Genomic DNA, 10,354 nt, shown 5'->3' on the forward strand with positions numbered 1-10,354 from the left:
TCCCGAGATCGGGAGTTATTATTCTGTGCTGCCGGAAGCGCGGCTACTCTCTGGCTGGCAGTAGCCTGTCCAGTATTCTGGTTTTTGACATACTGCCGGAAATAACCTCTCGAGATCAACCCTTCGATCTCGTCCTTCAGCTGTCGGCACTCATCAGTTGTGTGTCCGGTGTCCCTATGAAACCGACAATACTTGCTGGAATCCCTCTTGGACTTTTGATTCCTCATAGGGTCCGGACGCCTGAAGGGGACCTGGTTTTCATTAGCCAGGTATATGTTTTCCCGAGACTCGTTGAGCTCGGTGTGCACTTTATATACGGAGAAATACCTTTCTCCTTTTTTCTTCTTTCCTCCATCAGCCTCGAGATTATTTCCCTCGCTCTTTTTCCTCTTGGAGGGATTCTCCGAGATAGGCTGTGGAGCTGCTGGGTCAGCCGAGGTTGAGGCGGAGTTAATGTTTATCGTTGTAGTTTCGGTCTGCGAGGTCGCCTTGAGCGTTGACCTCGCCTCCTCTACATTGACAAATCTCTGCGCCCGTCTGTTAAGCTCGGTTATTGACCTCACCGGTTTCCCTTGCATGTCATCCCAAAGGGCACTCCCGGGTAAAACACCAGCTCGGATGGCCATCAAGTGCCCACTGTCATCCACGTCACGAGCTCGGGCGACCTCTAGATTAAATCTTGTCAGGTAGCTCTTCAGTGTTTCGCCCGGTTGTTGTCGGACGTTAGTCAAAGTGGATGCTTCGGGTCTGACTCCCATCATAGCTCGGAACTGCTTCTTGAAGTCTCTAGACAATTGATCCCACGAAGTTATAGAATGTCTCTTGTACTTCTCGAACCAACTCTTGGCAGGTCCGGCCAATGATGTCGGAAACAACATGCATCTGAGCTCGTAACCCACGTTACTAGCTCTCATGATAGTGTTGAATGTACTCAGGTGGCTGCATGCGTCGGTTTTTCCTTCAAACTCTGGGACGTGAGGAATCCGGAACCCTTGAGGAAACTGAGTGTTAGAAATATTGGGAGCAAACGGCTCGAGCTCCTCATCAGAGTCCTCATATCGACCGTTCCCTCGTTCATTCTTCAAAAGCCTAAAGGCTTTTTCGAGCTGATCAATCCTTTCTTGGACTGGGTCCTTAGGCGGTGTCTGGAATTGCCGGTCATTAATCGCGATCCCAGGCTCGCGTCTCCGTGGGGGATCTCTACGCCCATTCAGATGATTCCTTAGGTCCGGATTTATCTGATCTCCTTTCCCCCTGCTCTGATTCAGATGATTCCGCAGGTCGGGATGGGTCTTGCGGCTTCCAGTATTTTTACGACCTCGGTCGCGTTTACTGACGGACCTGGTTTCTCCGGACTCGTCACTGGTGAAACTTACTGATCGGTCGTTTCGTGGTGAACCTTTTCTATGTCGCCTTGTCTCCGCAGTGCGAGATCGGGACGTCTGACTTCTCTCAGATTGTGCGCCTCTCCACTCCTGAAAAGTCTCCCTGTGTCCTTGCCTATCCCCCGTACGCCCTTGACCCTGATTTTGAACAGGTTGAGCGTTTCTACGGGGAGGTGAAGGATATCTTATGGGAGACGGAGGGAACCGTATAGGTGACGGTGGTTGTCGTCCTTGCTTCGGCCTAGAGGGCCCAGAATTTGCCCGAGATGGACCAGTTGCGTTCGGTGCACTACCAGGAACCTGAGTCCGAGCCTCGATAGGAGCTCGGTTATTCTCAGTTCCTGCAGGTGCTTCCGCAGGTGTATTAGGCGGGACCCGAGCCCGGGTACTCCTCTGAGGCCTAGAAGGGGCGGATGGCTCTGCTGGTGTTGGAGGTTGTGCCGGCCTCCTTGTGGCAGCATCTTTTCGTGGACGTCCACGGGGCCTCCGGGGAGGAACGTGCACGTCCCTTGGAGGAGGGACTTGGTCTTCGCGCGGAGGCGGGGGCTGAGCCACCTGCGCCTCTGCGGCTATCCTAGTCAACTCCTCGTTACGTTTGTTGGCTTCTGCCAACAACTGTTTCAGCTGCCGATTCTCCAATTCTACAATAGGGACGTAACGTTCAGGGTTATAGTACATGTCCTCATCCCTTGGTTGTGGAGGTGGCCCCCGGGAATCGGAGGACCCACTCCTTTCATCAGCGTCCGGGTTCTCCATTGGCTGTTTTCCAGGACGCCTTGTGTAATTTTCTTCAGGAGTGTTCTGATTGTTTGCAGCCATGAATCTCTCAGGGATGAATGCTTAAGGCTCTCAATGAAAGCACCAAACTGTTGACGCCGTTTTTCGTCAGCAGATAAAAGAAGAGAGCACGTAAACAATTTAAGACAATGGCCAAAAATAAACAAACGAATCAAACACGATTTTTTACGTGGTTCAGCAGTTAAATCTGCCTAGTCCACGAGTCACTGTTATTAACCCCAAGATTATCTCTAAACAATTCTTTAGCAAGAATTCTCCAGAGTTTTCTCTCAAGGATTAGGATTTCGGTCCTTTACAATGGTGCATGCCTTCTCTATTTATAGAGAAGGATGCAGAATACTATCCCACATATTTTGGGTAGTTACTCTTTTGTGAATAAATATAAATGGCTTTAAATGCCAATAATCTGATATTAAAGGAAACGTCCCCCAAAGATCAGGGGGCGTATAACTGTATTAAATAATACCCCACAATTCTCGGGGATTTACATCAACTAATGAGGACTACATCTCATAGTTATTACACTTGTAGATACTCAAGGTGGTTGTAGCGTATCTTCAAGGCTCCAGCATTTCTGGTCTCATGTCATTGTGCGAGCCACTGACATCTCCCGAGCTAACGTTTCTTTCGAGATGAGATATCGAGCTCAAGAACCATGCTCCGAAGTTCCTGAAGATGAAGGTGTTCTCGGAGCTACCTTTCGAGATCGAGGTCATTTCGAGATCACCGCACTCGAGATCATACATCATACTTTGCAGGCTCGACTTACAATCCTAGATCACTCTAATCCTCACGAGACCATTTGTTGCGAACTCAGCTTTCGAGGTCATATTTACTATGGCTCGAAATCTGGGTATAACATTTACAATGATAATTATTTAAAAATTATAAATAATTAAACAAATTAAAATATGATATTTTTGAGAAATTTTATAATGATAATTATGTAAAAATAACAAATAATTAAACAAATTAAAATATGATATTTTTTTAGATATTTTACAATGATAATTATTTAAAAATAATAAAATCATACTTTTTTATAATTTAAATAAAATTTAATTATACTTAAATTTACTTATTAGAATAATATCATATTAAACATATAATATAATCTATTGTGAATTAGTAACAAATTGCTTTTTTTTTTTAAATAGCAAGAAACTTAAATTTAAAATCCATGTATAATATTTAATATTACATTAAATATAAAGTATATAATCTCTTGTTGCCACTCTCAAATTTAAAAACTAGAACAAACATAAATTTAAATAAAAATAAATAAATTATTTAATTCAAATAGAATATTTATTTAAAATTTATATGATATTAATATAAAAATAATTAATAAATTTTATATTAATAGAAGTTGTTTGTATCTTATACTATATATAATAATTTAGGGAATTCACTCATTTGGTACCTTATGTTTTTGCAAAATATCATTTTGGTACCCTCTTTTTTCAATAATGCTCATATAATACCCTGAATTTTAAAATTATACATATTTGATACCCTAGACTCAGATTTGAAAGATAAAATTTTGTCAATACGATTAAACTGTCATCAGTTATATGTAATTAAGTAATTAAATTTAAATTTAGAACTTATATAATTGACAGTCATTTGATTAAATTAGTAAAATTTTATTAATTAAATTTGAGTTTAAAGTACCAAATATGTACGATTTTAAAATACAAGGTACCATATGAGCATTATTGAAAACAGAGGATATCAAAATGATATTTTAGAAAAATACAGAGTACCAAATGGTTACCTACCCAATAATTTAACATCTCACTAGTCACTTGTTGAGCTGGCATTTCATGAACAGGTGGAGGCATAGCTAAGAAGTATAAACCACTATGATGAAAGATTAAGATAGTGAGCCAATGAGTGAGTGACACGTATGATTTGTTACGGTGGGGCAGCACACACGGAAGCAGGCATAGATAGAAGAAAGTAGAAAGTAGAAAGTAGGTAGGTATGAAGGAATGATGTAAGAGAGGGTTCAGTTAGGAGTTTGGGAAAAGGATTTTCCGAAAGTAATAGTGTTGTCAGAGCAAGAGAAAGCCCCTAAAAATGGAAGCTGAGATGGAAGAGAAGATCCAGAAAACGGTGCGTTCCATTCTCCAACAATCCAATATGGATGACGTCACTGAGTACAAGATTCGGAAGCAGGCCTCCGACAAGCTCCACCTTGATCTCTCCAAGCCTCCATACAAGGCCTTCGTCAAGCAAGTCGTTCGGTCCTTCCTCGAAGAACAACAACAACAGGAGGAGGAGAAGGAGGAGGCAGAAGAAGAGGAACAAGAACGGCAGACGGGTGATGGCGAGTACGACGACGAAGGCAATCTCATTGTTTGCAAGGTCTGTTCTTTCTTTGTTTTCATATGTGGGATTCCGTTTGGTTCCTGAGAAAGTTCGAGGGAAAAAGAAAAGGGGGTTTATGGATGACTGAAACTGGGATTTGTTGGTTTTTTGTTGAATTGGTGTTTTTTGGGTTCAGTTGTCAGAGAAGAGGAAGGTGACAGTTCAAGATTTTCGAGGGAAAACGTTGGTGTCTATAAGGGAATACTTTAAGAAAGATGGGAAAGAGCTTCCTACTGCTAAAGGTACTTTACCCAAATTAATTACCTTTCTCTTTTTAAAATTTTCCACCTTTGAGATGACTGTGTGACTGGGCTTAGCTTATTCTAGCTAGCTGGGAGCTGAAAAGTGCATTATTGATCTGGTTGTTTGATTTGATTGTTCTTATATTTATGAAGATTTCTTAGACTAGCTTGTTTCTAATATGTTTGAATTATTATCTAGTATAACTTCTGGTGGTGCTTGCTACCAATTTGCATTATGAGAAAATATTTGATGTAGTTATTTAGTATCAAGCTACAAGTACTTTGGGTGTGTTTAAATATTTGTTAAGTTATTGTTGCCTGGCCTGTAATTTAAGCAATAAGATCTGCCATAACTCATAACAATAAATAAGTTTTGAATCTGACTTTTGAAGCCCATTTCATTACGTTATGATTACGTGGAACAAGTTGTAGTGTTACACCAATCACCTGGTTAGAATGGTTAGGAAGTTCTAGTAAAGAGGTAAAAGCGAGGAACCTTTGACTAGCTAGCAGTAGAAACCTCCTTGCCATCTCCAAGAGTCTATCTTTCCCTGCATGCCTATGGTGATCATTTTCCAGCTTTGAGGAACTCAAGACTTCTCACACACTCATTATTTATATTTGTTTTGCAAATTGGGAGACTAAGGCAGGAAACTTAAGCATATTACTAAGTAGGTCACATTGTTCACCTACCCTGAACCACATCCTTTGAATTTGCTTTGCAAACTCAAGTTGAAACCTGGGTCACTACAGCAGAAAACTCAAACATGTTGCTTGATTAGGTACTATCCATAATCATTACAAGAGAAAATCATGGAACCGATCACTTGATCTCTACCCTCACGAGAAAGTATTTTGTGTTCAATACAATGTATCCTATAATATGGCCAGTAATCTTTCTAAGGCTGCCAAGTAATTGTGTGGATTAAAAAATCTCCGAGTTAAATGGTAGCTGGTCTTGTGATTGTGTTTTGCATCATTTGCCTCTCTTTTGTAGTTAATCATGGAACTATCCATAATCATTACGAGAGAAAATCATGGAACCGACCACTTGATCTACCCTCATGAGAAAGAATTTTGTGTTCAAATACAATGTATCCTATAATATGGCCAGTAATCTTTCTAAGGCTACCAAGTAATTGATAATCTCCGAGTACTAATGGTAGCTGTTCTTGTGATTGTGTTTTGCATCATTTGGCTCTCTTTTGTAGTTAAAGTAACGATGGACTATGCTCTACTTTGCAAGGATTGCTTTTGTGGATGTTTAAATATAATGTTATATATTAGTACTCCATATATCCTTATGCTTGATTGTATTGTTTTGTTACAGGGATCAGCTTGACAGAAGAACAATGGTCAGCCTTCAAGAAAAATGTACCTGCTATAGAGAAAGCCATCAGTAAAATGGAGTCGCGGATCATGTGACTGTCATCTAGCATTAAATTAATGAAGCTATCTCGAAATGTATTTCCTAGAACCTCTACCGTTCCATTGGTTGTTCTCCATATCTACTTGTTGTGGCTTTGTCAATTTAATGCCTTGTGTCTGTATCTTAATACATGGATAGAACAACCATTGTTGACTTGAACTATTGTTATGTTTCTAACTAGCTCTTTTAACTCTACTATGCCTGTTTGGTCTCAATTGCATTCTGTTCAGGCTGTGTCAATTGTGGAATGGAATGGAAAGAGGTATCAGTCTCAATAACGGGCGTTTGTTTTGAACAGGTGAGTTGATTTGGAGAGTGTAGAGGAATTTACGATGTAGTTAATATTAAACTCTTGTGTACAAAATGATTTGCTTTAATTTTAAAATACATGTAGAGCTTACACAAATTATTAATTTTAACTCCTTAAAATTTGAATTGGATTCTCATTTCAATATTTAATTTATCCTATACCAAACACCTCTTAAGGGGCTTATCTATATAGACCACTCTACAAGACATTTTATGGCACTACTATAAGACAGTTTTTTCATCGCTTTTTAAGTTGGATTTTCATTACTTCTCACAATTTTAATTAGCAATGTCTATTTGGGTGACGAAAGTGATGTTAAAGCTACCTTCGAGATTTAAATTTTAATATACAAAGTAAAAAGGAATTTTAATCTACTCTAAGTGAAAAAGTAACGGGAAAGCCTGTAATAGTGGGGTTTTCTAGATGTTAAAAAATAATTTAAATAGTTTGCCCTTTTGGGGTAAAAATCTCCATAACATACCAAAAGTAATGCTCTTGTAAGAGCAGTCCCACTGCTCTAACTTAGTCCAAAGTTAAAAAAAAATAGCTTAAAGACTTATTATTGTCTCAGTTGGCTCATTTAAATATTTATTTATATATTTATTTATAATAGCTTTTCACTAAAATTAATTATTTCTATACTAAATGTAGCTAAGCTTCAATCAATGTGTAAACATTTATTTATTTTTTTAAATTAATCTTTTTTTCCTTTCTCTCTCCCTTTAGCTAATTTTTTTCTTTTTTAATTTTATTCTTTAACTTTAACTATTAAATAATAATTGTAAATATAATATTTAAATAATGTAAAAGAAAATATAGAGAAGCTAAATGTAAGGTGTAATGTAGAATTGTGATGTAAAATAGAAAAAATGAAGATTTGATGAGGTATTTTAATGGATACATCAAAGCACTCATTGTGAGTGCTTTAAAGCCTATAATCTCCATAGCTCTGATTCATATGTTTATTATCTAACATGGATAATTGTTATGTTTAAATTATATATTAATTAAATACTGACGAAGTGGGAGAATCTTCGAGTATTTTTATACGATATATTAAAATTAATTTGTTACAACTAATTTATTTTTTATTCATTTAATATATCAGAATTAATAGTCAACATTTATATATTTAATCCAATTTGAATTTCCTAATTATATAGAGGGAATATTTCAAAAGGTTCACAAGCTTATTGCTCATTCTAATTTTCAGTAACTACATTTAAAGAGTTAGTGAGAGCTTGGAAGTCCGTGTACTCATTCTAATTTTTTTTTCTTTTGTAGATCTAAACCTAGATCGAGATTATCAACAACAATAGATAGATGTATATATATTCGATACTCTTCGTATATGTTCAATCTATATATATTAATTCCGATTACATGTAAAAAATTGTTCATATATGGCTGTATTTCATTCACTCTATGAATTATAGCACACAACATAAGACATTATAAAGACAAAATATACATATTTATTCTTGCACATTACAGTCAGCTGATAAGACTAAAACCCTTCTCTTTCTTTGGTAACATGTACAACAACACACTAATTAAAAACTCACATAAAATACATAGTATCCCAACACATGAAACAGTTAAAAGTTAAAATCTCTCCTATAGAAACATGAAGTTTCATGTAGGAAGGCACCAACAAACCCATCAAACATTCCATCAAGTTAAAATGGAAAAAAAAAAAAAAAGAACTAACAGTGCAAAAATCCACTAACTGGGCTTTCTCTCCTAGAGTGGTCAGCAGCAGCAGCAGGCACCTTATTAAACAAGCTAGACAAGTTAGATTTCCATGTACTACTCTTGCTGTGCCTGGGAGTGAGTGTGCCAGCAGCAGAGCTTGCAACCATCCTCATTCTCTCAATCAAGGCCTCAGTGTTGCCTTGCTCAGACAAAATCTCCTCCAACTGTTTAGTGTCAATCATCAACTTCACCTTCCACACACCATTCCCTCCGGAGGGCAGCACTCGCATACCCGAACCACTCGCCAAATTCTCCACAAACTCGGCCGACGCTGAATGAGATAATGACCTCTTCTTCGCCTCAGCAGCAGCAGCTATGTATTCAGCTTCCATGGCAGTAATATTAGTTTCGACACCACCACGATTATTCCTTAGTGGGAGAAGGTAGTAGAATTTTCCTCCTACTAAACTCTCATCTTTGGCCAAGGGTGATGATCCATGACCCTGCTTGAAAATGCCATAGCCAGGGTGAGAGTTGAGGACTTCAGAAGCTAGTTTAGGACCTTTCAACTCAAGAATAGTGCCTGAATCTGTGAGGACCCTGATGGAGGAGGAGGAGGACTTGGTAGGACTGTTGTTATCAGATGAGACACTAGTACATTTGGGAGAACAATTCCCCATTTTCAAAAAGAAAAGAAAAAACTATTTAGCTTAGCTTAGCTTATTAGGAATAGTAGTACACTTATTTCATGACAACATTTAGCTCATTGTGTATATATATAGACAAATATAGTTTTGAGAATCTTAATATGAGCATGTGGAAAGAAAATGGGGTTGTGTCAGAAATGACAAATTAGTGATTTTTATTTTCTTTCTATTTTCCTTTTTGGGTAGAAAATATTTGATGGGCAGCATGTGAAATTGGACCGTTGGTGGTGCAATAATTTAATAAGTGAAAAGTATAGTTTGATACAACGCAAAAGAACAGGAAATGAGGTAGATTATTGAGTTAAAATAATAGGAAGAAACTACAGAAGGTGACTAAATTCAAATTCTCTTGCTAGGCTTAGACGGTTTGGATTTACCTGTTTTGATATTATTATTCTTGTCCTAATCAAAATTAGGCATCTAATTAATTAATTAATTAGTTTGTATTCATTGTATCAGTATCACGGATGAGTTAAGTTAGTTCATGTGGTATAACTTGTATTCTTTTGTTTCTAATTAATCCGTGATTATTGTTAAGTTTATCGGTTTATGTCACATCAAAGGCAAATTTTGGTTAACACTTAAAAAAATTTATATTTTTTTGAACTCTGTATTTTTTTCGATTATCTGTTTGGACTCTGTAAGAAAAAATTAAATATAACAACATAATTTTTAAACAGAATTATTTTATTTTTATTCTGAATTGTTAGTTTGGTGAATTATTTGTGATTTCAGATGAGAAAACTTTAACCAAAATCGGGTTTAGGGTTCTATTTAAACCATTTTATAAAACATAAGATCTAAAAAATAATTTGTCAGAATACAGATGTCAAACAAGTAACGAGCAAAACACAATATCCAAACAAATATAAACCCTTAAAAATATATATATATATATATAAAGGTTATGAAAACATTAATCAATGCCACATGTTGATGTATGAATAATTTATCTAATGTAAAAGAAATTTTCTAAATTCTTTATTTATTTGACATTTTATTCATTATTATATATCATAGTGTACATGGTACCAGGATGTTTTAAAACTTTCAAAGTGTTTGCAAAGTGTTTATAATCTTTTTCTTTTTGTTAATAGTTTTTTTTCAACTTTGAATAATAGCTTTGTTTTGATAATTTTTTTTTTTATATAAAAACAACTTTTTAGAGACATTGGGATCCTCTCCTTTATAAGCTCCAAATGAAAAGTTAAATAATGATAAATAATTTTGTATGTATAAATATGTTATCTTGTTAAAAGCAATTAATATGGCTAAAATAATTTGGGTTGTTTTCCAAATAATCAATCATGTGAAATATTGGTGATTATTTTCATTGGAATGGAAAAGATTGTTCTTCCAATTATGCTCTAATAAAATACAAGTTGCCTAGGTGGATTCACGTACTTATTCTACCA

General features: G+C 36.5%; 2 protein-coding genes across 3 annotated transcripts; one reads left to right on the forward strand and one right to left on the reverse strand.

Annotated features, from left to right (window-relative positions):
* Nucleotides 1–4,172: 4,172 nt before the first annotated feature.
* LOC133778628 (RNA polymerase II transcriptional coactivator KELP) lies at nucleotides 4,173–6,522 on the forward strand. Of its 2 annotated transcripts, XM_062218616.1 has the most exons (4): nucleotides 4,173–4,553; nucleotides 4,693–4,798; nucleotides 6,129–6,262; nucleotides 6,458–6,522. In XM_062218616.1, the coding sequence occupies exons 1-3, from the start codon at nucleotides 4,266–4,268 to the stop codon at nucleotides 6,221–6,223; spliced, it is 489 nt and encodes a 162-aa protein (XP_062074600.1). In that variant the 5' UTR covers nucleotides 4,173–4,265; the 3' UTR covers nucleotides 6,224–6,262; nucleotides 6,458–6,522. The 2 variants fall into 2 exon arrangements, with proteins under 2 accessions (XP_062074600.1, XP_062074599.1); XM_062218615.1 differs by lacking the exon at nucleotides 6,458–6,522 and having other exon boundaries at nucleotides 6,129–6,422.
* A 1,467-nt stretch (nucleotides 6,523–7,989) lies between these two features.
* LOC133834117 (uncharacterized) lies at nucleotides 7,990–8,955 on the reverse strand. Its single transcript, XM_062263621.1, has one exon. The coding sequence runs from the start codon at nucleotides 8,910–8,912 to the stop codon at nucleotides 8,244–8,246; it is 669 nt and encodes a 222-aa protein (XP_062119605.1). The 5' UTR covers nucleotides 8,913–8,955; the 3' UTR covers nucleotides 7,990–8,243.
* Nucleotides 8,956–10,354: the final 1,399 nt, after the last annotated feature.

This window comes from Humulus lupulus, chromosome 5 (assembly GCF_963169125.1).
Source record: "Humulus lupulus chromosome 5, drHumLupu1.1, whole genome shotgun sequence".
In the NCBI taxonomy this organism is placed as follows: Eukaryota; Viridiplantae; Streptophyta; class Magnoliopsida; order Rosales; family Cannabaceae; genus Humulus; species Humulus lupulus.

Coding starts and splice junctions, on each gene's coding strand:
- LOC133834117 (XM_062263621.1), bottom strand. CDS start 8,912: ATGGGGAATTGTTCTCCCAAATGTACTAGTGTCTCATCTGATAACAAC.
- LOC133778628 (XM_062218616.1), top strand. CDS start 4,266: ATGGAAGCTGAGATGGAAGAGAAGATCCAGAAAACGGTGCGTTCCATT. Junction 4,554..4,692: donor GCAATCTCATTGTTTGCAAG/GTCTGTTCTTTC, acceptor TTTTGGGTTCAG/TTGTCAGAGAAGAGGAAGGT. Junction 4,799..6,128: donor AGAGCTTCCTACTGCTAAAG/GTACTTTACCCA, acceptor GTTTTGTTACAG/GGATCAGCTTGACAGAAGAA.